The sequence below is a fragment of the Gopherus flavomarginatus genome, chromosome 5, assembly GCF_025201925.1.
Source record: "Gopherus flavomarginatus isolate rGopFla2 chromosome 5, rGopFla2.mat.asm, whole genome shotgun sequence".
In the NCBI taxonomy this organism is placed as follows: domain Eukaryota; kingdom Metazoa; phylum Chordata; order Testudines; family Testudinidae; genus Gopherus; species Gopherus flavomarginatus.
In genome coordinates, this window is record NC_066621.1 from 6,083,410 (window position 1) to 6,109,576 (window position 26,167).

General features: G+C 62.7%; 1 protein-coding gene across 1 annotated transcript; it reads left to right on the plus strand.

Annotated features, from left to right (window-relative positions):
- Positions 1-26,167, plus strand: PLEKHG3 (pleckstrin homology and RhoGEF domain containing G3). The gene is made up of 19 exons (XM_050957056.1): positions 1-162; positions 3,594-3,946; positions 5,303-5,403; positions 6,735-6,804; positions 7,883-7,929; positions 8,795-8,945; positions 9,379-9,510; positions 9,912-10,094; positions 10,665-10,757; positions 10,918-11,004; positions 12,080-12,113; positions 12,987-13,091; positions 18,266-18,355; positions 18,785-18,823; positions 19,723-19,733; positions 21,169-21,516; positions 22,123-22,203; positions 23,250-24,555; positions 24,976-26,167. The coding sequence occupies exons 1-19, from the start codon at positions 84-86 to the stop codon at positions 25,737-25,739; spliced, it is 4,074 nt and encodes a 1,357-aa protein (XP_050813013.1). The 5' UTR covers positions 1-83; the 3' UTR covers positions 25,740-26,167.

Consider the following 26,167-nt stretch of genomic DNA (forward strand, 5'->3'; position numbering starts at 1 on the left):
ACACCCGGCCCCGCTCACTCTCAGGTCGCTCCCAGGAAGGCAGCGTGGACTCCCCCCCGGCTGGTTCCTTGGCCCAACCCCACATGCTGGGACAGGGCATGTTCATCTGGGAGGAGGAGATCAGCCTGCCCTGGCTGCCTGGCTGCATCTCCAAGCTCTGGGGTAAGGGAGGGGAGACCGAGACCCTGTGTCTGGACCTGGGGCTGAGCCCTGGGGGTGCGGCCCTCGGGGAGGGAAGCTGTGGGGGAGATAGCAGGCACAGCAGGGGGTCGTCACTGGCTGCCAAAGGGAGCCTGAATGTTGCAGGCCTGCAGCCACACGCCTGCCTGTCTGCCCTGCCCTGCCCAGCGGTTGCGGGGTGGAGGGGAGGGAAGGGAGGGTGTGATCCTGGTTACACATGCTGCAAAGAATGCAGAGCCCTGCTGCTGGGTGGGGGGAGGGAATGGCTAAGTGCTTGGGGGGCTGCTGAGGGGGCTGGGCAGAGTCCCACAGCCTGGGCCTGAGAGCAGCAAGTCCCCTTCAGCCAAGCTGCAATTATAAATCGACCCCATGCGTCTCCCTGATCTTCAGATTAGGGGGTGATGGGGGGGGGACCCTCCTCCTCTCCCCACCTCAAGACTTGGTGCGGGATCCCTGGCTGGTCTGTTCTAGTGCTGCAGGCCTGGCGCTCTGGTGATGGGCTGGAAGGCATTTCCGGTGCTGAGCCCCAGTTCTCGGAGGAGTCTAATCCTTTGGGCGGGTGTTTCTCAGCCTGCAGGCAGCTTGGCGTTCTTCTGGGGCAGCTGGGTAATTGTCTGTCCAGCTGGCATGCACACCTAGCAGATGCCATCTCTGTGTGCTGTGAGAGCACCTGTGTGTGAGACTGTCTGTGAGAACGCCTGTGGGGCTGTGTGTGATTGTGTGTTTGTGTGTGAGACTGTGTATCTGTGAGAGCACCTCTAGCTGTGTGAGACTCTGCGAGTGCCGGTGACTGTCTGTGTGCAGACCTGTGTGACTGTGTGTGTGTGAGACTCTGCCTCTGCGTGTGTCTGTGTGTGAGCGTGCCTGAGGGGCTGTGTGAGCGCAGGTGGGGCTGTGGGGGACTCTGCATGGGGCTGTGAGCATGCACGTGGGGCTGTGGGGGACGCTGCACGTGTCTCGGGGAGGGAAAAGCCCTTTTGCAGTATCAGAAATTGCTGGGATTCTTTGCTGCTTGCACGTGAGAAATGATTTGTTGTTTTCAGGCTGGCAGCGCTGTTGGAGATCTCTTGGCCTGGTCTACGCAGCCCAGGCTGGGGGATCTCTTGGCCTGGTCTATGCAGCCCAGGCTGGGAGATCTGGCCCAGTGAGGACGGACCTGCCCACCAGTGCAGCTGCCCTCTGCCCCTGCTTGCTCCAAGGGCGCTTCCTGGGAGGAAGGGCGGATGGTGGCATGGTTGTCACTCTGTGGCTGTGTGTAGAAGTTGGCTGGCCTTGCGGCTAAGTCCTGGGACTTGGAAGGTCTGTGTCCTGCTCTGCCCCTGGCTCCGTTCATGACCTTGGTGTCACTTAGACCAGAGGTTTTACACTGATCTGGGTACCCCAAGTTTTCTGACGAGTGGTGCTGGGGACCCTGCTTTTGAGGAGAGTTGGGCACCCTCCTGTTGGAGTCACTAGGCACGACAGGGGCTCTGCATTTCCGATGTCCAGCCCCAGGTGTCACTAGAACTGCTCAGCCTGAATCTCTGTGTCACATTCCGCATGTGGAAAATGGGGATCACTCCCCCGTGAGCCTATCTGCCTCCCCCGGCAGCCTGGCAGAGCCAGCTTAGCTGAGGGAGGGTGGATCCCAGTCCTGCTAGCACACTGCCAGTGGTTCCCATCCTGGGTTCCCTGTTCACCCCTCTCTGCAGTCGGTGAGGTACACAGGGATTGCTCAGGCTGCAGAGGGGTCACCGAGGGCAGATCTGACCTGCAGACCCTTCCTTGGAGGTATTTAAACCATGTGGGCCAGAGGACCTTTTGGCTGCAATTTTCCATGCCCCGAAGCCAGGCAGTGCTGCCCCCCGCTACCCCCCCAGTTGCGAGCGGGGATCTGAGCCTTGCTTGGCTAGCCCCATAACAGGTGCTTTCCAAGTTGGAGCTGCCTTCTCCATCGAGGGAGCGTTGAGTCCCATGGCCCCGCCATGTGGAATTCAAGCACCGCCCGCCCGTGCCAGTGAGATCTCCTAGTATCTCCCCATGTGCCCCAACAGGCTGGGAGCCATGGTGCCAGCCCCTCTCCTCTAGGGCCTGGCCAGTCTCTCAGGCAGGAAGGGGGCAGTGGATGGCAGCAGGGTCCGGGTATCCTCATCCACTGTCGTTTTCTAACCCAGAAGCCTCCCTGCCCCTCTCCTGCCATGCTGCCATGTGCAGTGAAAGAGTTCACAATGTGAGCATCAGGCTTCTATCACTGCCATCTCCATCAGCTCCCAGCGAACTGAACAGGACACGGCACAGCTCAGAGAGACTCAGGCCCATCTCTTCCACCCCTGCCCAGCATGGGCTCAGGCTCCCTGCAGACTCAAGCAGCGTCGCTGGACTGGTCACACCTGGGGTAGCTCCCCTCCCCGCCCAGCGATGGGCTCAGGCTCTCTGTGTTGGGCACGTTTTGGAGGTTTTCTTGACAACCCGAGTAGCTGGAGACTGGTTTGATTCTCTTTCAGTGAAAGCAGGGACCCCTGAGAGTGCTGGCAAGGCCAGTCGTGCCTCTCCTGGCCGGGGGAACACAGAGCCAGGGGCTGTGACTGGAGCCGGGGCTCACCCAGGCTGTGGTAGGGAGGGAGTGGCCTGGCCCCAGCCACTGGGGAGTTAGGGGCCCTGTCCGTGTCTGGCAGCTGCCATGCATTTGTAGAACAAAGGGCCTGTGTCCCCAGGCAAATGCATCTGGGCAGTTCCGGCCTCCGGGGTGGCGGGGGGAGAAACCTGCCCCTACTGACCCAGCCCTTCCCCTTCTGTGGGGAGCAGGGGCCTCGCTCCGTGCTAGCCACTGGCCACCTGGAGGGATTGGATTCCCGGGATCCTGCGTGTGGGGCTCCCGGAGGTAGTTACCTGCCACGGAGTTCAGTTACCAGCGCTGAGCTGTCTGACGCACACAACACATAGCCTGGTGCTGTGAGCCCTGCCCCCGTCCCCTCAGTGCCCCATCCTGGCTGCAGTGCCACAGCCTGGCATGGGCGGCTGTGGGCGTGACCCACGAACTGTGTCCAGTGGTCACTAGAGCTGGCCCAGGGTCTGCAGTATTGGGCTGCCTGGCAGCTGTGTCTGACAGCCCAGCTGTGGGGAGCATTGGTCAGACCAGCTCCTGGGCCTCGAGCAGCGCCCTGAGGTAGCCTGACCCTGGGCTGCTCTGGCACCGCCTGGCTGTGGGGGGCTGGGACCAGGTGGGCGCGGGGTCGAAGCATGCTCTAAGTGTTTGCTCCTGCCCCAGCCACCTGGGTCCAGCCACTCCCCAGCCAAGCTCCCCCCACAGCCATTCCTCAGGCCGAGTCTGCAGCTGTGGCGATGGCATGGGATCGGGAGCAGGAAGGGGTGCGGCTGGGGCCTGGCGTGTGGGGCCCTGCCCTCTCTAACTATGCTGCCTCTCCCCTCACCAGAATCCCCCCGGCTGCCAGCACTGCCCTGCCCCAGCAGCTATGACAGGATGCCCGTCTGCGCTGTCTCCCCGGAGTGCCCAGTGAGCCAGATGCCCATGGAGGGGCGGGACAAGGCCCCCGGCCATGCGCCGGCCCGGGAAGGTGATGCCCTTCGAGTCAACCAGCTGCACAACAGCAACAACAACGCCTCGCTGGGGGGCTGGCTGGGCCGCAGGGGCTCCCGCTCCCTCTCGCCCTTCGGCCCCCGGGCCTCTGTTGGTGCCAACCATAAGCTGAGCTACCTGGAGCGCGTCGTGCTGGAGCTCGTGGAGTCGGAGCGCACGTATGTGCAGGACCTGCGCAGCATTGTGGAGGTGAGCCGGCCCCCTCCACGCCCCCCCTCCGCTGAGCGTGAGCCACAGGCTGGCCCCCTCGTTGTCCCTGTGTGGTGCCGCATGGCTCCCCGACCCCATTGTCCCTGGAGCTAGGGGTGCTCCTCTGTGCTGTCAGCCCCACTGGTACTAACAGCTGAGAGGGGCATGGCACCGTGCCAGGCTGGCTGGGTCTGTACCCCTAAACGTCCCATGGGGTGGAGGTCAGGGGGCATCTTTCATCCCCATATTGCTGGTCTGGCCCCTCCAGAGAGGGGTCTGCTAGTGGGGTGAGCTCCCAGCATGCACCTGGGGCAGGGCCGCCCAGAGGATTCCTGGGGCAATCGGCGGCAGGCGGCTTCGGTGGACCTCCTGCAGGCGTGCCTGCGGAGGGTCTGCTGGTCCCGCGGCTCCACCAAAGCCGCGGGACCAGCGGACCCTATGCCTGTGGGAGGTCCACCGGAGCTGTGGGACCAGCAAGCGGCAGGGGCCCCCCGCTCGGCAAAATGTCTAGAGCCGGCCCTATTCGGCGGCGGGGGGCCCTTCCGTTCTGGGACCCGCTGCTGAAGTGCCCCGAAGACCCGCGGCGGGGGCCCCCTGCCGGCGAATTACCGCTGAAGCGGGACCTGCCTCCGAAGTGCAGCCCGCTCTTCGGCGGTAATTCGGCGGCGGGGGGCCCCGCCGCGGGTCTTCGGGGCACTTCGGCGGCAGGTCCCTGAACGGAAGGGCCCCCCGCCGCCAAATTACCGCCGAAGACCGGGTTGCACTTCGGCGGCAGGTCCCGCTTCGGCGGTAATATGATGGCGGGGGATCCTTCCCCCCGGAGCGGAAGGACTCCCCTGCCAGCGAAGACTGGGAGCAGAAGAAGCTCCGGAGCCCGGCCCCGCAAGAGTTTTCTGGGGCCCCCGAGCGAGTGAAGGACCCTGCTCCAGGGGCCCCGAAAAACTCTTGTGGGGGCCCCTGCGGAGCCCGGGGCCTGGGGCAAATTGCCCCTCTTCCCCCCCACTCCCCCCCCCGGGCGGCCCTGACCTGGGGTGATGGAAGTGGGGGAGTGGGGGGTTGCTGTCAGGGTCAATGGGCTCTGTGGGGATAAAGCCGCCTGCAGGGACCCTGGCCCATTGGCTCTGCCCTGGCAGGCTCCAGGGTGGCTGGGCTGACATGGGGAATGGCGCTTCCTGTGGCAGCAGGACAGGGATGGGAGACCTGAGCCCTGCTCCCACCACCTAATGGAGCCAGCTTGGCCTGGGGGAAGCTCCTCTTGATGGCTCAGACGGGAAGAGGGGGCTGGGGGGCCCTTGGCCGCATCACAGCACCTTCCTGCTTGCTGACCCGCGCCGTGGCTCACTCTGTGCCTGGCAGGACTACCTGGGGAAGATCATTGACACCGAGGAGCTGCTGCTGCGGCCGGAGCAGGTCTGCGCGCTCTTTGGGAACATCGAGGATATCTACGAACTCAACAGGTGAGCCAGGCCCAGAACCGCCCGCTCTGTCCCCCTTGCCCCCGGTAATCCTGCCACCTCTGTCCTTGCCCCCCACCTGCTCTGACCCAGCCCCTGTAAGCCCAGCCCTTGCTTTCCCTGCCCTACATCTGCTCCGGCCTGATCCCCTTCATTCCTGCTCTGGCCTGACCCCCTCCAGCCCCCGACCTGCTCTGGCCTGACCCCTGTAACCCCTGCCCCGCCTGCTCCATCCTGACCCTTGTAACCCTTGTAACCCCAGCCCCCTCCATTCTGTCTCTGCCCTCCTACCTGACCCCCTTCATTCCTGTCCCTGCCTGCTCCGGCCTGACCCCCTCTAGCCCCTGACCCGCTCCAGCCTGAGCCCCATAACAACTGCCCTCTCTGTCCCTGCCCCCTTTGCCCCTGCCCCCCTCTAACCTCCAACCTGCTCCAGCCTAGTCCCCCTGGCCCCCTCCATTAACACCTCCACCTCCTCCACTCCCCCAGTCTCCAAAGGGGATGAGGCATAAATGCCCCAAGATGGGCTTCCCCCTAGAATTGGAGAAGTCGGTGTTAGTGCTCAGTAGAAAGCACCCAGGGAGCCTCCTGGGCTCCCCACCCCAGCTCTGCCGGTGCCCGTCAATCCCAGCCCGTAGCCCCTGTTCTCCCAGCCCTGGGCTCTTCCCCGCCCCCTCCCCTCCCTCCTAGCTCTGCCTGTTCCCCTCAGCCCCCACCTGCAGGTTTGTAACTTATGGGCCGGGGATCCCATTGCCCAGCCCTAGGACAGCAGTGTCAGAGGGAGCTGCCCTAGTGGCCCTGGACTGCCCTGCCTGAGGGTGGAGGAGCGGCTCCAGCCCGTATCCCTCCCCATCTCCCTTGGCTTGGCACTGAGGCTGCCTCAGCCAAGAGCCCTTGGGCAGAACTCGGGCGGGTGTGGGTGTCATGTCCATCAAGCTCTTTGCAGTCTCGGGTTGGGGCCCACGTGGAACAACTGTAACACCGGCGGCTTGGCTGAGAGGCGGCCAGGCCAGGGTCCCGGGGAGAGGGGGCAGCCAGTGCGTGCGTCTCCTCTCATAACGCTTGCTTTGTTTTCAAACCCTGCCGGCACTGGAAGGGGCCCTGCCCTGCAGGTGGGTACCACGCTGGGCGCACTGCATGCTCCACTGCCTGCCCTCTGCTTGGGGGTTTGTGTGCTGGGAGTGGCGGGGGGCATGCCTTGCATGCATGCAGCACATACTTGGCCCATGTGTCCCCCGGAGAACACGTGTGCTTGGCAGGCCCGGCCCATGGGTCGCCCAGAGCATGTGTGCTCTTGGCAGGCCCTGCATGACTGACAGTCTCTTTCTGCCCAGCGAGCTGCTGCAGGACCTGGACAGCTGTGACAGCAACCCCGTGGCTGTGGCCAGATGCTTTGTGGACAGGGTAAGGGGGGCTCTGGAGGTGGCACGCAGTGGGGAGTGGCTGGCGAGATGATCCCATGGCATCGTCATGCGCCAGGCCAACTGGTGTACTCAGGGCTTAGTGCTAGCGCCCGTCACCTTGACATGTGAATGTCTCCCAGCTCACACGCCTGGCACAGCACATGGCCCTGATGGATTTCATGGGACGGCCCCAGCTTGGCAACGGTGGGGATGGGGGAGCTTGTGGTGCCAACGGAGCTGGGGGAGGAGGACTGGCTGGGGCACTCGGGGGACGCTTGCAGCACTGAGGCACTTCTGCGGGATGCTGATGGCCAGGCAGGTGGAGTACTGGGAGGGCAGTGCCCAGCGTAAGCACTCGCAGCTGCGGCTGAGCACAGGGAGGGGTGCAGCTAGGGGTGCAAACTGTCTAATCGCACAGACCCCAAACCCTTGCCCCGCCCCCTGCTCCCACCCCCTCCATCCCCCCTCCCTCCATCGCTCACTGTCCCTTACCCTCGCTCACTTTCACTGGCCTGGGGCAGGAGGTTGGGGTGGGAGTTTGGGTACAGGAGGATGCTCAGGGTTGGGGCAGGGGCTTAGGGAGTGGGTGCAAGATCCGGCTGGCACTTACCTCGGGAAGCTCCTGGGGAGCAACCAGCATGTTCCTCCTGTTTCTAGGCTCAGGGGCAGCCAGGCGGCTCTGTGCGCTGCCCCTGCCTGCAGACACTGCCCCGGCAGCTCCCATTGGCCACAGTTCCCGGCCAATAGGAGCTGCGGAGTCAACGCTTGGGACAGGGGCAGCGTGTGGAGACCCCCTGGCTGCCCCTGTGCCTAGGGACTTCCAGGAGCTGTGTGGAGCCAGGACAGGTTGGGAACCTGCCTTAGCCCCACTGTGCCGCCAACCGGACTTTGGCCTATTAAAATCTCCCAAATTGGTTTCAGAAGCCATCGGGAGATCGATTCCGGGAGACTCCCGGCCAATCTGGGAGAATTGGCAACCCTAGGTGCAGCTCCTGGGGCTAGAGTGCGGGCAGAGCTCTGGGGGATAGTGGCTCCCCCTGTAGACCTCACTCATGGTCTTTCTCTTCTCCCCTCTGCAGAGCCAGGATTTCGATATCTACACCCAGTACTGCAACAACTACCCCAGGTGAGTGAGCAGGGGGCGGGGGATCCCTGCTGGCCCTGCGCACAGGGGTACTCCTTAGGGCGGGGGACCCCTGCCTGTGGGGGCATTGCACCCCTTGCTGGGGTGGCCTGGCTCTGGCAGCAGATGATGGTATCTTACCCGATTTTGGGGGGGTGCGGGGGCGCAGTTGAACTGGGAGGGGCCAGCGTCCCAGTGGGAGGAGAAGGGGCCGTGTCCCAGCTCCCTGTTTCACCACGCAAGCCGCACACAGGAGCAGGTGGGGGCTTGTTTCTGCCCCTGGGTCTATATGTGCCATGTATATGTACTTTGCATCCCTCACTGTGATGTACAGGTGCTGTGCCCGGTGCCTGCCTCGTGTGGGTGGGCATCTCCCATCATTGTGGTGTCTGGGCACCGTGCCAGGTCCCTGCCCTGTGTGGGTGGGCATCTCCCATCACCGTGGTGTCTGGGCACCGTGCCAGGCCCCTGTCCCATGTGAGTGGGCATCTCCCATCACCGTGGTGTCTGGGTGCCATGCCAGGCCCCTGCCCCATGTGAGTGGGTATCTCCCATCACCGTGGTGTCTGGGTGCCATGCCAGGCCCCTCTCCCATCTGAGTAGGCATCTCCCATCACCGTGGTGTCTGGGCGCCATGCCAGGCCCCTCTCCCATGTGAGTGGGCATCTCCCATCACCGTGGTGTCTGGGCGCCGTGCCAGGCCCCTGCCCCATGTGAGTGGGCATCTCCCATCGCCGTGGTGTCTGGGCACCGTGCCAGGCCCCTCTCCCATGTGAGTGGGCATCTCCCATCACCGTGGTGTCTGGGCGCCGTGCCAGGCCCCTCTCCCACGTGCGTCTCCCCTCACTGCAGTGTCTGGTCCCTGCAGCTCGGTGGCGGCTCTGACCGAGTGCATGAGGAACAAGCACCAGGCTAAGTTCTTCCGCGAGCGCCAGGAGCAGATCGGCCACGCGCTGCCCCTGGGCTCCTACCTGCTCAAGCCGGTCCAGAGGATTCTCAAATACCACCTGCTGCTCCAGGTAAACGGGGGGTGCGTGCCCTCCCCCACTACACGGGCATTGTGGTGCCTCCCACCCCAACCCCCGCACAGGCTTTGTGGCATGGCACCCCATCTCCCACGCGGTACCCCTCTTCTACTGTGCACATCCCGACCACTGCCTCAGCACCTCCTCCCTCACCCGCCACAGGGTGCCCCCTGCCTCCCCCCCATCCCCACCTCTGCAGTGTCACAGGCTGGCCCCCTGTCCAGGGACACTGCAATCCCCTTCCTTCCTTCCGCCCCGCGCTGCATCCCCTCCAGCCGCAGTGCCACGCTCTGAGCCCTAAAGGAGCCCAGTGAGCAGCCCTGCGGCTGTGTCCCCCAGCTCAGCCCTGCCCATGCCCTGGGTGCCGTGCCCTGGGGAGGGCAAAGGGCGCGGAACAGCGAGCCCTCACGCCGGGTGGTGCCCCCAGGAGATCGCGAAGCACTTTGACCTGGAGGAGGCCGGCTACGAGGTGGTGGAGGAGGCCATCGACACCATGACCTGTGTGGCCTGGTACATCAACGACATGAAGCGCAGACACGAGCACGCCGTGCGGCTGCAGGTGAGCGCTGGTGTGGGTGTGTCCTGCCCCCGGCTGCGTGAATGCAGCGATCCGGGGAGCGGCTCCATGGGACTGGCTGGGAGGCTGAGCGCCTTGTGCGCTTCCTGAAGCCCCTCGTGGGAGGTGGAAGCGAGCCCCTCCCAGCTGCTGCCTCTGGCCTGGCCACATCTGGGGACCCTTTGCTCCTGGCCACATGTCCCTGCACTCAGAGAAATGGCCTCCTGGGGCCCTGGAGCTAGGATGTGGCCCGGCTGGGTGCTAGCAGGGGCCCAAGCCAGCGGCGGTGCCAAGATTGGGGGCAGCAGGGCTGAGACACACCCCCCCTCCCCGTGGATCTGTGAGGGCATGTGGCTGGTTTGAGAGAAGCCACTTGAGGCCACCTCCCCCCAATCCCCCCCCAGGAGATCCAGTCCCTGCTGCTGCACTGGAAGGGGCCGGATCTGACGACCTTCGGGGAGCTGGTGCTGGAGGGCACCTTCCGGGTGCACCGCGTGCGCAACGAGCGCACCTTCTTCCTCTTCGACCGCACCCTGCTCATCACCAAGAGACGGGGCGACCACTTTGTCTGCAAGAATGACATTCCGGTAAACCCCTCACCCCCAGCAATGGCTCCATCGTTCCCCCCACGCTCCGTGGCGCCCTACACTGTTGGCAGCCGATTGAACTAGTTGGGTGGCATGGCCTCCTGGCCATTCCCTGGCGGCAGCGGTGCTGGGGGAGCCCCAGGGGGAGAGGGGGGTTGGCAGCAGCGGTGCTGGAGCCGAGAGGGGGAGCCCCGGGGAGGAGGGGGCTGGCGGCAGCAGTGCTGGGGCAGGGAGGGGGAGCCCTGGAGGGGGTGGGGCTGATGGCAGCGGTTGTGGGGTGGGGGAGCCCTGGGGGGTGGGAAGGGGGAGTCCGGGGGGGGGGGCGGCGCTGGCAGCAGCAGTGCTGAGGCGGGGAGGGGAAGCCCCCAGGGGTGGTTGGCTGCAGTGGTGCTGGGGCGGGGAGGGGGAGCCCCGGGGGGGCCGGCGGCAGCGGTGCTGGCGTGGGGAGGGGGAGCTCCGGGGGAGCTGGCAGCAGCGGGGCTGGCGCGGGGAGGGGGAGCCCCGAAGGGGTTCGCGTGGCCCCTGGGAGCGGATTCCTACCTGGGTTGCTGATGCCACTCTCTCCCCCAGTGCTCCTCCTTGATGCTGATCGAGAGCACCAGGGACTCGCTGTGCTTCAGCGTAACCCACTACAAGCACAGCAAGCAGCAGTACAACATCCAGGTGAGGATGGGTGGGGCACCGTGCGGGGCACGGAGGGGCTGGCTGGGAACTGGGGGAGGAGTGCTGGGCACGGGGCCAGCCAGTGGTGGTGCAGGGGCTGGGTTCTCAGGGGTGATGTGCGGTGCATTGCCCCTTGTCATCACGCGTCCTTTTGCCTCAGGCCAAGAGCGTGGAGGAGAAGCGGGTCTGGACCCACCACATCAAGAGGCTCATCCTGGAGAACCACCACGCCATCATCCCCCAGAAGGTGAAGAGCCCCGGTGCCCCCGGCCCAACCCCCCGGTCAGAGCCCCCATCCCCCTGTTGAGTCGAGCGCTCGGACCTGGGGCCCACGCAGACAGGGCCTGGAGCCGAGCCACAGCAGCTGGCTTCCGAGGGCGTGTGGTCTGGGCTTGGGGTCAGCCCAGGCTGTGTCAGAGCGCAGGGAACAGCAACTACTCGGTGTGGGGCAGAGGGATGGGGAACGCAGCCCCCTGGCACACCGGCGGCTGTGTGTCACAGAGCCACAGGTCCAGTGCTCTTGTCCAGCTCTGGAACAGTCCCTGGGAGGAGCCCTTCAGTGCGTCAGCCCCGATAGGGTCACACTCACTCGCTGGTGTGAGCCCTTGGCTTCACCACCTCCTGGGGCCGAACCTTGGAGCCTGCAGCATCCTGCTTCCTACCATGAGCTCCCTGCAGCGAGCCCACCTGGACTGGACACTTGGGGAAGACTTGTACCCCCCAAGGGAGCGATGCACCCCCAAGAGGGACTCTCAGCCAGCGCTGTAACAGCAGGAGGGTTTCTAAGATGTCTGGACCACAGCCTAGAAAGTCCTTCGGTTAGCACAGAGAATGGAAAGTTACAGCAGAGTCCGTCTGGGTCAGTCCCGAGCCCTCTGATCCCTCCTCAGTCCCAGTACCCCGGTTTCTCCTTCCAGCAGCCCACACTGAACAACCCTCAGTCCTTTGTTCGTCTTCCCAGGCAAACGTTGTCCCCCTGGTCTTCCCCCCTAGCCCTTTGTTCCCTCGCTGCTCACACCCAGCTGGCGTCCGTGGAGGCTGGGCCCTCCATGGTCATGGTTGGTGCTAAATGTCCGGGCAATTGGAGTGGCCATTATCTTCTGGGACTCTCCATGGGCATGGGGGTCCAGGCCCCCGACAGCCAGTTGTAAGTCTCACCTGGAGCTCTGCAGAGAGCAAACAACCTCCCCACCCCCACCTAATTATCCATGCAGCACATAGGGGAAACTGAGGCACACCCAGTACTCATACAAAACATTACGAAAAATTCTGACTTCTTTCCCCCTCCCTGTTCGCTAACCGACTGATCTCCGCACCCCTAGGCTAAGGAAGCGATCCTGGAAATGGACTCCTCCCGTAAGTGCTCCCTCCAGCTCTGTCTTCAGGGCTGGAGGTGGGGTGTCTGTCTCTGTTCCTCTGTCTGGGGTGGGTCCCGTGGCTGTATGCATCTCTCCTGCACTGCTGGGCCAGGCCGGTGCCTCACAGAACGATGACCCTGGCAGAGGCGCTGCAGGGATCAAACTGGAGGCTTTTGGGTCTAATGGCACCAGTCCCTAGTGCCTGAGCCGTGGGACCTGGCTGTGTGAGCACACAGGCTGCGGCAGGCTCGTAAGCCAGTCCCTGGGGTAGCCACCAGGGTAGGACTGCATCAGTCTGAGGGCCGCGTGCCAGGGCCAGGCTAAGCTCGTGGGGCCCATCACACCCTGCACTCGCTCTGGCACGCTGCAGAGGAGTGGGACACATCCGCCCCCATCCCACCCCGCTCGCTCTGGCACGCTGCAGAGTGGGACACGTCCGCTCCCATCCCGCCCCGCTCACTCTGGCACGCTGCAGAGGAGTGGGACGCGTCCGCCCCCATCCCACCCCGCTCACTCTGGCACGCTGCAGAGTGGGACACGTCCACTCCCATCCCGCCCTGCTCACTCTGGTGCGCTGCAGAGGAGTGGGACACGTCCGCCCCCATCCCACCCCGCTCACTCTGGCACGCTGCAGAGTGGGACACGTCTGCTCCCATCCCGCCCCGCTCACTCTGGTGCGCTGCAGAGGGGTGGGACACATCCCCCCCATCCTCCCCGCTCGCTCTGGCACGCTGCAGAGGGACGGGACTCGTGCTCCTTACCGCCCTTCTCACTATGACATGCTGCAGGGGATGGGACTCATGCCCCCTATCCCCCTACTCATTCTGGCGCACTGCAGAAGCACTAACCCGCATTTCTCTGCTCCTTTCAGACCCCGCTCGCTACAGATACAGCCCGGAGCGGCTGAAGAAAGCGAAGTCGTGCCAGCCCATGGATGAGGTGCCCCCGCAGGCACGGCAGGGGCGCCGGCAGTCGGGTAAGAGAGGAGGGTGTGCCGAGGGAGGATTCAGCCAGACGGGGCCTTGGCAGGCCCGGCTTAGAGAGCTCAGTGACTAACGCCCATGTGGCTGTCTCTCCTGGCACAGCCCAGGATTCCCAGGGCGTGCATGGCACCACTGCAGGTGGCGGGTGGCGTTACCCAACGGCTGGTCGCCCTGGGGATCAGGAGCATGGGACAGGATGGCCGCTCACTGCCTGAGCCCGTCGCTGCCTCCTGCATGGGGCAGTTGGCAGGGCAAGGAGGGGCCTGTTCAGTGGTCTGCCCCTGGAGGCTGATGGCAGCAGGGGTCTCTGGCAGGCCCTGAGCTAGAGGGGCCTGGCTGAGGAGCAGTGGGCGCTGATGGCTTGGAGGGATGGTGTCACAAGCACCTGTCCTCCGCCACTGGGGAAGCAGCCGTGTAGGTGGTTAGATCCACCTTCCCAGGTCGGCCTGGCCGGTGAGTGCACGTGCCACCCTCCCTGCCAAGCCCAAAGGGGAGCACCATGCCTGGCACAAACCCCGGGATGCTAGTTATACAGGAACTCAAGCTGCTGCCAGATTCCTTCCTCCCCTGCCGGGACCCAGCCCCGTCTGCTCCCTGATCCGTGAATCTCTCTGATGTGAAAACCTTTAGGCAGCGATGGTGAAGGGGCACCGGATCGGCGTGTCACATGACTCCCCCTGGCGCTGGCTGGAGTGATGGCCCACAAGCCGGGCTGGCTGAGGGAGTGTATGGCTGGGCTGGGCCCGCACAGAGTGGGCAGGTGGCTGACTCGCTCCCTGCTGCTCTGCGGGTCTGAGGGTGGGACTGGATTGTCTGGGTGCAGGCAAGTGCTGGACAGTTTGCAGTCGAGTCCCCTCCAGCTGGCTCATGCCAGCACCCATGGGGGCACCGGACACGTGGGGGTCCTTGTGTCCCAACCTGCAGCTGGCCCCTGCCCATCCTTCCCCCTGGGGTTGCTGTCGGGCTGTCAGTGCTGGCTGTGATGGGGGCTGTTGCGTGGCCTTGCCTGGTGGTAGCTGATCCCTGCGGATCCAGCCTGGGTATCTGTCCAGGATCTGCCCTATACCCACCTGTCCTTCTCCGGGTCAGATCACGGAGGTGACTGTCCTGCTCTGGCCTCAGCATCCTCCTAGCACAGAGCCTGTGTGGCTGGTCAGGAAATGCGCTCAGATTGGTCAGCTGTCTCTACCGGTGCGGCTGGACCCCCGGCCACCTTGGCTGCTGTCAGGCCCAGGGCAGTCCTGCTTCCTCTGCCAGGCTGGGTGGACAGGCCGGGCTGCCCTTCGGCAGCTTCCCGTGTCTTGGAGGGGCCTGCAGCTCGGCCCTGAGCGCCTGCCACTCTCCTGGGGGCTCTGGCCTTCTAGCAGGCCAGGAGAGAGCCTAGGCTGCCAGCACTACTGTGCCTATGGCTACATCTCCTCCTCTTCCTCGCACCTCACGTATGGTGGAGGCGTGGGCATGGCTGGCTAGCTCAGGCCAGACAGAGGTGATGCTGGGGGAGGGGAAGCAACCCCTAGGTACGCTCTCTTCTCCTCGTGTTCAGGGTGACAGGGGTTGTGTGTCTGGGAGGCCCCTGGCTGAGCCGCAGGGACCAGGGTCGCCTTTCCCCACCTGTTCCAGCCAGGGGTGTGTGTCCCTGCATCAGAGAGTAGCTGTCCCCTCTACTGCCATTGACTGGCTTGAATGGAACCCAGGAGTCCTGACCCCAGCATTCCAAGGCTGTCAGCCCATAGCTGTGAACCGCCCCCAGCAAAGCGTCTGTCCTCCCCACCATCTGTGCTGCTCTGGGATTCCCACCCACTGGGTTGGGGTCGCCTGGGCCTTTCTCTTCAGAGTCCCCTGCACAGCAGCAGGTGTGACGGGTTCCCCCACATGCCACCTGGAACTGGGGTACCACTGAGCCCACCTGACCCACCAGCCTGGGCTCCCTTTACACTCTGCTGTAACAACCTACAGAGCCTCCAGACGTCACTTTCCCAGCACACACACAAGTGGGGACGCACCCAGCTGCAGTCACATGCAGACACTGTGACCAGCCCTGCATGGGAAGGCTCCAGCTTAGGAACTTCCCAGGCACTCCCCCCTCTCTGGAGTGTAAACCCAAAATTATACCGTCTTGTGCTGCACAGGGAACTGTACAGTATAAGCTCATGAAATTCTCCCCCTCCCTCAATGTGGAGAAGAATATACAACAGCTTTCTGCCCCGAGTTATGACTCCCACATGCTGGTTTTAGACAAAGCAGAAACAAGTTTATTAACTACAAAAGAGGGATTGTAAGTGATTATAAGTGATGGCAAACAGATCAAAGCAGATTACCTAGCAAATGAACAAAACACGCAAACTAAGCTTAATATACTAAAGAGATTGGATCTGAATAGCAGATCCTCATCTTAAGGGATGATACCATCAGGCTGCAGATTCTTAAGGCACAAACTGCACTTGCTTTACAGCTTGGAATCCCCAGGTCCTTCATGCACAGGCTAGAAATCCCTTTAGCCTGGGTCCAGCACTTTCCCCAGTTCAGTCTTTGTTCCTCAGGTGTTTCCAGGAGTCCTCTTGGGTGGGGAGTCAGTGAAGAACCACGATGATGTCACTTCCCTGCCTTAAATAGCTTTTGCATATGGCGGGAACCCTTTGTTTCAATGCTTAGTTCCCATGCCAGACAGTGGAAAAATACTGATATCCCAAGATGGAGTCCAGCACCAGGTAACCTGGTCACATGTCCCTATAGTGTCACAGTAGCCGTAACTCGGAGGCTGTCTGTAGCATCCTCAGGAAGGCACTCAGGTGGGAGATAAGCTTCTCCTAAGCCCTGTTGTTTTCCATAACGGCCCTTCCCCACCCAGCTTTACAGAATGAAAGTACCTTTGTCTAGTGGGTGTTCCCCAGTTGTAAACACGTTTTGAAATATGGATACATAGTCAATATTCCTAACTTCAGATTCAAAACTGATACATGCGTACAAATAGGATAATCGTATTCAGCAAATCCTAACCTTTCTGATGACACCTCACATGACTTATCTTGCATAAAATACATTATGATTATGTCATCATCACATCCTCATCATATCACTGTGAAGAATATGGGGTGCCGTGTCCCAGCGGGCTGTTCCCAGGCTCTGGAGGGCGGAGGGGTGACTGCACCTGGCCCCCCTCCTCAGCCCTTTGTTCTCCAGCTGGTCACACCTGGCTGGCTTCCTGCACGGGGGGGACCTTCCATGATCGCTAGGTGCTAAAATCCGGGCAATTGTCTCTGGGACTCTCCATGGTATGGCCCCCAGGCCCAGACAGCTGGGTGTCAGTCACACCTGGATCTCTGCAAAGAGTAAACAACCTTCCTAGTCAATCATGCAGCACATAAGGGAAACGGAGAGACCCACTCAATTCATACAAATTATGATGAAAAAATGCTCACTTCGTCACAGGAACACACTATGAGAGATCACCTGGGAAAATGCTGTTTTTGAAGTGTTTTGCCCAGCATCACACAGGACCTCTGAACAATTCTCTAGGGCAACATTCAGCTGCCTAAACCAAGAGACCCTTTTGTCTCTTCCTGCCATCTCCTGCCTCATTCATTGTGCCCCTTGCAGCTTCTGCAACCAATGAGGCAGGGTCCTACAGACAACAGCCTCCTGCACTTCCCCAGAGCAGTGCACTGATGCGGCAGGAAAAGCATAGTATATTTTGACTGTCGTAATGCATACTTGTGCGAGAGAGAGAGTTAAGGTGATACAGGCAGCCTTAGTTCTGGCATTTCCTAACATGAGTGTTTGACTCTGCAGCTGCAACGTTCCTTTAACATAGCTCTTTGCTTGTAATTCCTTAGTTTGCACAAAAGCAAACTGAAAAAAACAGCAGTTCCATCCTGCGGCATCATCAAATTGACCCCCAGGGTTCATCAGCAGGGTTGGAACCTTTAGATCCACCCCACAGAACTCTGCTGCTTGAGCTCACAGAGTAACTTGCAGCAGTAGAAGGTTGTCATCCTCTGTGTGGACCAGCATGAGGGAGAGACCCTCTGCCGGTGGGTTTCACAGCTATTTGCTGGCAGCCGAAGGGTGAGACTCAGGACTCCTGGGTTCTGTTCCCAGTGCTGGAGAGCAGATTGCCCGGCTCTCTGAGCCGTGTACTCTCTGTGCCGGCTCTGTGGTGCCGTTCCCAGCGGTGGGATTTCCCCATCGGGGCGGAGCTAGCCAGGCTGGCCCCAGACAAACTGAAGCTTGGCCCCACGCACATCCGCCTTGCATGCAATCAGACTGCTGCCTGCCTGCCTGCCCGGCCAGGAGGGCAAAGTTCAAGGCCCTAGCCCAACTGTTAGAGCCTTGGGCAAACAGGGGCGGGTCCATCGGCAAACCATCAGCCGCTTCCACCCGCCAGCCAATCGGATTGGCTGGCCAAAGGCTGGTGCGGTGCCCTGCCTGCCATGGGTCGGCGGAGCTGTGCGTCCGTAGGGACCAAGGCTCCCTCATCCCCATGTGTCTCCCGTTCTGGGATCGAAGCTGGTACCAGCCACCCTCTGACTGCTGGCTCTGTGCAGACTAGCCAGGCCCAGGATCCCATGAAAGCACCACCTCCCTGTGGCTGCCAGGAGAGCAGGCATGGTCCCTCCCCCGTGGGGTCGCTGGCTCTGGAGGGGTTCCCCCCACTTCCCTGCGGAGGGAGAGAAATGGCCCCATTCTGCTTGTCCCCGCACCAGAGCTGCCCAGCCAGGTCTCTCTCCCCTGCTGTGCTGCGACAGAGTCGCTGCCAAGCAACAGGGAGGGGGGCGCTGCCTGGCTGGCTCCCAGGCCCTGCCCCTCTCACTGGGTTATCACAGCAGGACTGTTTGGGGCTAGCCGTGGGGCAGGCATAGCACGTGGCCTGCTATAGAACATCCTGGGGGGACATGATCAGTGCCCTGCATCCAGTGCCATGCCAGGTACACAGGTGGCAGGGCTAGCGCGGCAGTGGGTAGGACAGCTGTGTCTCGGGGCGGAGGGCAGTGCCAGGCCGGGAGGTGCAGGGTATAGAGGTGGCAGGGCTAGGACAGCCGTGTCTCAGGGGGCCGTGGGCGCTGCCATATCTTGGGACAGAGGGCAGTGCCAGGCCGGGGAGGTACAGGGTACACAGCCAGTTGGACAGCTGCACTGGCTCTAACAGCTGCATCTGTCCTGTCCTCAGAGCCCTTCCACCTCTGGCGCCGCAGGGAGAAGCTCCCGGACGGACTGCATGGCGGCGTGGGGTCAGGGTGCGCAGGCCGCAGGAGGTCTGGTGCGAGCTCCCCTCTACAGCCTGGGGCACGGGGCTGGAGCATGGGGCGGGGGGTGGGAGCTGCGGTGCTCTGGGCTTGGTGATTCCTGGCACATGGTATTCTTGGGGCCAATCACAGGGGTGCGGTGAGGGGGCCTGGCGAACGCACCTCTCCAGCCCCCCGCGGCGTGCGTGAGCGGCTGTCGGGTGGCAGATGGGCTGCCCTGGGGCCCCACTTTCCAGGAGCAGGAGGCGGTGGCGGAGGAGCCGCGGCTTTGGAGAAGTGCGTTCCCAGGGGGCCCTGAGGCAGCGCTGGGCTTGGGTGGTGCCCGTGCCCCTCGTGCTCCGGGGCTGGGCAGAAAGAATACGTCTCCCAGCTGCGACCCCAGTCGCATCGCTGTGGGGGCAGGGTACAACTGGCAGGCCTCTCACTTGCTGTTTTCCCCACAGAGCCTGCCAAGCAGATTGTCAAGCAGCTGAGTGAGAAAGGTGAGTGAGTCCTCAGGATGGACACACGCGCCCCCCCCACCCCGCACCCACTTTGGGCTGGGCAGAGCTCGGAGCCTTCCCTGCTTGGCCGGCTGGCTGGGGCCCAGCCTGACCAGACAAACTGTCCCATCTGCCTTTATATCAGTGGTCCTCAAACTTCTGGACTGGGGACCCCTTTCACGTAGGAAGCCTCTGAGTGCGACCCCCCCCATATAAATTAAAAACACTTTTTGATTTATTTTACACCATTATAAATGCTGGATGCAAAGTGGGGTTTGGGGTGGAGGCTGACAGCTCGTGACCCCCCCCCCATAATAACCTTGTGACTCCCTGAGGGGTCCTGACTCCCAGTTTGAGAACCCCTGCTTTGTGTGGTCATTACAATGGAGCCCCAGCCCCCCCCACCCCCGGCCACTTGTGGCACTGCCAAGCCATTCCTGTGGCACCGCTTAGCTCACCCTGTGCGGTGCCCTGGGGGAGCAGGACTCCATGCCCTCACCCCAGCGTGCTGGCCACTCCCTGGCTGTATGGGGGGCTCCCCACCACTCCCTGGTGTTGAGGAGCCTGCAGGTGCCACACTCTGCCCCGGAGGCTGAATCTCTGGTGGCACAAAGGGACCAGCCCCCCAGTGCACTAGGGCAGCCCCAGTCCACCCCCTGCAGGCAGCTGCTCTAACCTTCCCTGCTCACATGTCAGCTCCCAACACCACAGTCCAGGTGTTCAGCAGTCAGCCCAGCCTCACCGCCCTCGGCCCCCTGCAGCTCATTGTGCCAGGGAAGGGGGGGCATCGGGGTGATGCGCCATCCGCCTACTCCCCTCCCGTCGCTGTGGCCACGGTGCACAGTGACACCTTTGCTAATCGCCTGTCTTCTCTCTTCCATGCGCTGGGAATGCGGCAGCAGGACTGAAGGTAAGATCACAGAGCCTCAAGGTGAGATGGGACTGCAAGGGTCAGCTAGGCTAGCCCCTGCCAAGGTGCAGGATTTGTTGGTTATCCAGCCTCCTTTTGAAAACCTCCAGTGAAGGTGCTTCCTCGCCCTCCCTAGGCAATTTGTTCCATTGTCCTCCTGTTCTTACCATTAGGAAGCTTTCCCTGAGATTTCATCTAAATCTGCTGTGTTGTAGTTTGAACCCATTGCCTCTTGTCCTGCCTCTGTGGCAAGAGAGGGAAACTTTTCTCCATCTTTTTTATGGCAACCTTTCAGGTATTTGAAGACCACTGTGATGTCCCCTCTTCATCTCCTCTTTTCTGAACTACACATACCCAGTTCCTTCAGCCTTTGCTCGTATGACTTGCATTCCATCCCATTGATCATCTTTGTCGCTTGCTTCTGGGTCCTTTCCTGTTTCTCTACATCCTTTCTGTACATTGGTGACCAACACTGGACACAGAACTCCAGCTGAGGTCTAACCAGCGCTGAGTAGAGCGGTACTGTTGCCTCCCATGACTTGCCTGCTGTGCCTCTGTCAAAGCAACCAAAAATTGCGTTTGTTTTTTTCCAACAGCATCGCATTGCTGGCTTATGTTGTGGTTGTGATCCACCACAACTCGCAGATCCTTCTCAGCAGTGCTGCTGCCAGGACAGTTTTCCTCCATTCTGTGTTTGTGCATTTGGTTTTTCTTCCCTAAGTGCAACACCTCATATTTGTCTTTGTTGAATTTCATTTTGTTGGCTACAGCCCAGTTCTCCGATTTATCGAGATCCCTCTGAATTTAGCTCTATCTTCCCAAGTGTTGGTAACCTCCCCAGCGTTGTGTCATCTGCAGCCTTGGTCAGTGTTCTCTCTATACCTACATCCAGGTCAAAAACTACACCGGACCCAGAACAGAGCCCCGTGGAACCCCACTGAAGACCTCCCTCCAGCCTGACCTCATTCCATTAAGAGTCACATTTTGTCTGCCGTTGTTTAACCAATTTTGTATCCACTTCATGGTAGTTCTGCCAAGCCCACATTTCTCCAGCTTTCCTAGCAGAAGGTCATGTCGACCGTGTCAAAGATCTGGAAGCCGCCTGAGCCTGGGGGCAGTGGGAGGGCATGAGGGGCTGAAGATGCCGGCTGAGTAGCAGTGGGCATTAGGGGGTCTTGCCGTGAGGTTCCTGTGCACGCTGGATGTGCATCGCATGCATGCAGCTCCCCTTTGCCGGTTGCACGCACATTCACACCCACGTGCTTGTGCCCCAGAACACACGGCCTAGTGGCCCCCAGCTTTTTGCAGACACGTGGAATCGGGATGGGCTGGTGCGGGGACACACCACGACTGGCCCTGTCAGGTCCCCACCAGCAGCTCCGGCGCCCAGGGATGAGGTGGCCCTAAAGGGAGCCCTTGTTTGTCCCTTGAACAGCACGCCGACAGCGCCGGAGCCCTCCTGGAGACCGGGGCACCCTTGCAGCTCCCTGGCAGCGCTTGGCAGCTGGCTGAGGGCGAGGGGGGCACGGAGGAGGAGGAGGAGGAAGCAGCCATGGGGAAGGAAGAAGAGCAGGCCCTGGGGCAGGGATCACTGGAGGAGCTTCCTGTGAGTGACAGCAGCGAGAAGGAAGCCGGGCCAGAGGAGGAGGAGGAGGAGGAGGAGGAGGAGGGCGGCGGCCCAGTGGGCGAGGAGCAGGTAGCTGACTTTGCGAGCTTCCTGCTGGCGGCGCTGCACGGCTGGCACTGTCGGGCCAACTCTTTGCTTTTCTCCTGGGGCCGCACGGTGAGGTGTCTCTCCAACCCCCTCTTGCATGCTGGCCTGGCGCATGGCTCAGGACTACCTGTCCTCCCCCCCCCCGCCGCTCTCCTCTGTCTCCCACCTGCTGCCCTGCTTGGGGCAGGCTGATCAGCACCCCCGGCTGGATCAGAGCTGGAGCCCGTCTCTGCTATTAACCCTTCACTGACCTGACGGAGTGGCCGCTGTGACTCCCAGCATGCTTTGCACTTGCCCCATCTAACCCCACTCACGGCTGGCTGGCGTGCCAGAGACGGTGCTCTTGGTCGGCCTGTCTCTCCCAAGGGGAAGCTGGTCCGGTTCCCTTGGAGCAGGAAGGCGATGTGCATCCGATCTGAACAGTGCCAGGTCTCCACTGGGAGCTCTGACATCGGAACCTGTCGGGGGCTGGCCGGCGGATCTCACTCCACAGCTCTGGTGTCGGAACGAAGACCTCTAGGACGCTGCGCTGGAGGTCACTGGCGCTTGACCGGGTCGGAATTGGGTTGCTGCTTTGGGGCTCTGAGGTTCTCATCCCTCAGGCTGGCATGGTGCCACCGAGGCTGTCTGAGCCGTGGCCCAGCAGCGTAACCTGTCCCCTTTGCTGTGTTTCAGGGCAAGGGGCGCAAGGGAAGCCAGGAGCCAGGGGGCCCTGAGAACCGTTGCAGTGCAGAGACAGCCTCGGCCATCCTGGAGGTGAGTGAGACACGGCCCCATGGGGATGAATGAGCCACACCTCCCATTATCCTTCACCGAGTCCGGGGGGTTGGGCAGTGTGCAGACCCGAGGTCGGGGGGACCCCACTGGGCTGAGTGCTGCCCAGAACACCCCATCCGCACAGCCAAGGAGGGCTGGGCTGTCAGGTTGGGAACTGCACAGACACTGGCCGAGCCCCAAAGAGCTCAGAGCCAAAGGGAGACAGACATCTCCCTGCTCTCCTCTCTGTGCTGCTGAGGTCTCCCAGCGGGGTAGTGATGGAGCCAGGATAGATGGCAGGTGTCCAGTGTCTCGGCTCACTGCCTTCGTACTGTTGGAGCAGCCACCTCCTGACAATGAGCATTTGCATTTCACGATAGCACCTTCCACCTGTGAATTTCACAGCCACTGCAAGGGCCTGTTCACCCAACACCGCCCTGGCAGGTAGTTGGACTGCTGTAGCTTGGGAAACTGAGGCACAGTGAAGTGGGATGATGCAGCGAGAGCAGCAGCAGCACCAGGGCCCAGTCATCTTCATGTCCTCTGCTCTTACCACTGCTCACAGTGGCTCCCTAAATCTGGGGCTAGAACGCAGGAGTCCTGGCTCCCAGCCCTAACCACCAGAGCCAGGAGTAGAACCTGACTCCTAGAGCATCTCTTGCCACTAGCCAACATTCCCTTCCTTTTCCCTGGCTGATGGGTGGGAGTTGCCGAGTCTGGCTCCAGCCAGCCTGCCCCTGTACCTGTGAAGGAGAAGACCCCTTCTGGGCTTCCTTCAAGGGGGCATTGAAGGAAATAAAAAATGGTAACTTGATAACCAGTGAAAGGCAATTAACCCACTTTTCTCCCAATGGGTGATCAGCCTGTGGAACTCCATGCTCCGGCAATTCCCCTGTGCCTCAGAATCCGCGGGAATCCTGGGCTCCTTCCTGGCCTGGAGGAGAGGAGCCAGCGTCCCAGGGATGGTGTGTCAGGCTGGGTCAGGGTGGGCAGGCTGCTGGTTGGGGAAGCACAAGCCTCCACTCTCTCTCCGTGCTGCCTCGCAGGCTGCCCCAGAGCCCAGTGAGCTGCACGAGGAAGAGCACCCAGAGGAGTCCCCCGAGACTGCGAGCACCCCAGAGCCGGCCCAGCAGAGGGCGATGGAGCTGGAGCAGAACCTGGCCATGGCGGAGAACACGGAGGACCTCAAAGCCATGAGCAGTGAGGAGGACGAAGAGGAGGAGGAGACCAGGGCAAGGAGCATTCTGCCCCCGTCCGTGCTGGACCACGCCAGCTTCATCGCCGAGATGTTCGCCAGCAGCTTCTCACGGCGCAGCAGCCTGGCGCTGGAGGAGGGCCGGCCCGGGGGCTTCCTGACACCCAGGCTGGTCAGCCGGAGCAGCAGCGTGCTGAGCCTGGAGGGCAGCGAGAAGGGGCAGGGCTACAGCAGCACCGCTGACTCCCAGGGCCGCGTCTCGCCGCAGGGCTCCACCCGCAGCGGGACCGCTTCGCCCGGCCCCTTGGAGCCCGAGCGCACCCCCTGCCCCAGGAAAGAGTCCATGCTTTCCCGGCAGGACCGGCTGCTGCTGGACAAGATCAAGAGCTACTACGAGTGTGCGGAGCACCGTGACGCCGGCTTCGGCATCCGGCGCCGGGAAAGCCTCTCCTACATCCCCAAGGGGCTGGTGAGGAACTCGGTCTGCCGCCTCAACAGCCTCCCCCCCCCGCCGGAGCAGCACACCAACACCAGGCGGGGAGCGGGCAGCGGCAGTCGGACAGCCGCCTGGGTGCTGGCGGGCGTCCCCACCCCTGGGCCCAGGGCCAAGCCCAGCACCCCCGTCGGCGAGGAGGAGTTCCGCCCACCCGCCGAGATGATCAAGGTGTGGGAGGGCATGGAGAAGATGAGCGCCAGCCAGTCCTGCCCGGAGGAGGGCAGCGGGGAGGGCACAGCTGGCGCCTCTGCCGTGTGGCCTCTGGGCAGGAGCCAGGAAAACGGCTTGGACCTGCACGAGCCGCTGCTCATCCTGGAGGACGATGAGCTGAGCGCCATCGCGGAGGAATCAGCTGGCCCCTCGCCCGAGAGCCAGTCCCCCACGGAGCGAGCGGGGCCCACCAGGCTGGCCAGCCAGCTGCAGAGACTGGTGCAGGAACTGGGCCACCCTGCCAAGCCGCGCCCCCGGGTCCCGCCGCTCTCAGAGGCCGAGCTGAGCGAGCACCTGAAGAACAAGGTGTACCAGCTGGCGCGCCAGTACAGCCTGCGCATCAGGAACTGCCAGCCAGCCGGGCACAGGCGGCTTGCCAAGCTGGAGGAGCTGCGGAGCTGCACAGCACCCCCCTCATGTGACGAGCACCAGGAGGTGAAAAGAAGTACAGGTGAGTGCTCCCTGGGCCTTGGGGCTGGGCAGGAGGGCTGACACGGGGCAGGGAAGGCTCCCTGGGCTGTGGGGCTGGCACAGGACAGGGAAGGCGCACTGGGGCTGGGTAGGAGGGCTGGTACGGGGCAGGGAAGGCTCCCCGGGCCGTGGGTCCGGGCAGGAGGGCTGGCACGGGGCAGGGAAGGCTCCCTGGGCTGTGGGGCCGGGCAGGAGGGCTGGCACGGGGTAGGGAAGGCTCCCCGGGCCGTGGGGCTGGGCAGGAGGGCTGGCAGGGGGCAGGGAAGGCTCCCCGGGCCGTGGGGCTGGGCAGGAGGGCTGGCAGGGGGCAGGGCAGACACCCCAGGGCTGGCACAGGGCAGGGAAGACAGATGCCCCCAGCTCGGGCCCCTCCACTCACCAGCGTGTGTGATTTCCCCAGGCCCGCAGAAGCCGGCGCTCTCTCCCATGACCTTTGAGCAGGTGGTGCTGCAGGAGTACAGCCCCCGCACGCCGCGCTCTGCCACCGCCTCCTCGCAGGACAAGTCGCCCAAGTGCTTCTCTTTCAGCCCTTCCTACCCCGCCTCGCCCGGCAGTGGTGCCTCGTCCTGCAGCCCGCTCAGCCCCATGGTGGCGGAGACGTTCACCTGGCCTGACGTGCGGGAGCTGCGCTCCAGGTACTCCTTCGGCACGGCCTTTCCCGGCCCGCGCCGGCCCGCCCCAGTCAACAGGAGCCGGTCGGCGCCAGAGAAGATGGCGGCAGAGCTGCCGGGAGGCGTCCTGGGACAGGAGGGCTGGCACGGGCTGGAGCAGAGCCCTGGGAGGGGCCGGGGCACTGAGAGCCCAGACCCCAGTGCCCAGCAACGCCAGAGGAACCAGAGCGCTGGCTCACTGCGCATCACCGCTGAGGCCATGCTGGGCGACCAGCGGGTCATCGTACTGGAAAAGGTGCCGTGCGGCGGGGACCCACCTGCCCCCGAAGACCCACCCGATGCCGCCAGCTACGTGCAGATCCGCTCGCCCACCTCGCGGGAGAGGATCTCGCTCAAGGCCGTGGCGGAGCGCTGCAAAGCCTACCAGGAGTCGGACGAATACCTGCGGCGGGAGGAGGGCTGGGCCGCAGGCTGGGAGCAGGCGGCCGCCAACCAGCACGGCCGCGTGAGGAACCTGCGAGAGAAGTTCCTGAACCTGAACTCTGCCAGCTGAACAGGCGCCTGGCCTGCCCGGCTCATGGGGGGGAGACCGGACTTGTGTACATAGTGAGCGCCTTCCTCCTCCCCCAGCCAACGCCACCCACCCCGATGGGACTAAACTCCCCGGACCAGGCCGGGCCATGGCCAGAGACCTGCTCTCATAGGGGGCTCTGCGCTGAAGCATGCACCAGCAGATCCTGGGCTGGCAGGAGCAGCGGGCAGTGCCCCCCACCAGCACCTTGGTGCAGAGTCTGCCCACCACCCTGGGGCTGATCCCTGCAGGCACGAGGGGCTGTGCTGCTGGCCAGTCCTGGAGGAGGAGGGTGAATTGCTCTCCGCTGTGCTGGGTGAAAGGGAGCGTGGTGTATGTGGGTGCCCCACGCAGGGCGGTTGTGTTGGCTGTACACACACTTCAGTGCAATAATCACACCTCTCGCCTCC

Coding starts and splice junctions, on each gene's coding strand:
- PLEKHG3 (XM_050957056.1), top strand. CDS start 84: ATGCTGGGACAGGGCATGTTCATCTGGGAGGAGGAGATCAGCCTGCCC. Junction 21,517..22,122: donor TTTTCTCCTGGGGCCGCACG/GTGAGGTGTCTC, acceptor GCTGTGTTTCAG/GGCAAGGGGCGCAAGGGAAG. Junction 22,204..23,249: donor CAGCCTCGGCCATCCTGGAG/GTGAGTGAGACA, acceptor GCTGCCTCGCAG/GCTGCCCCAGAGCCCAGTGA.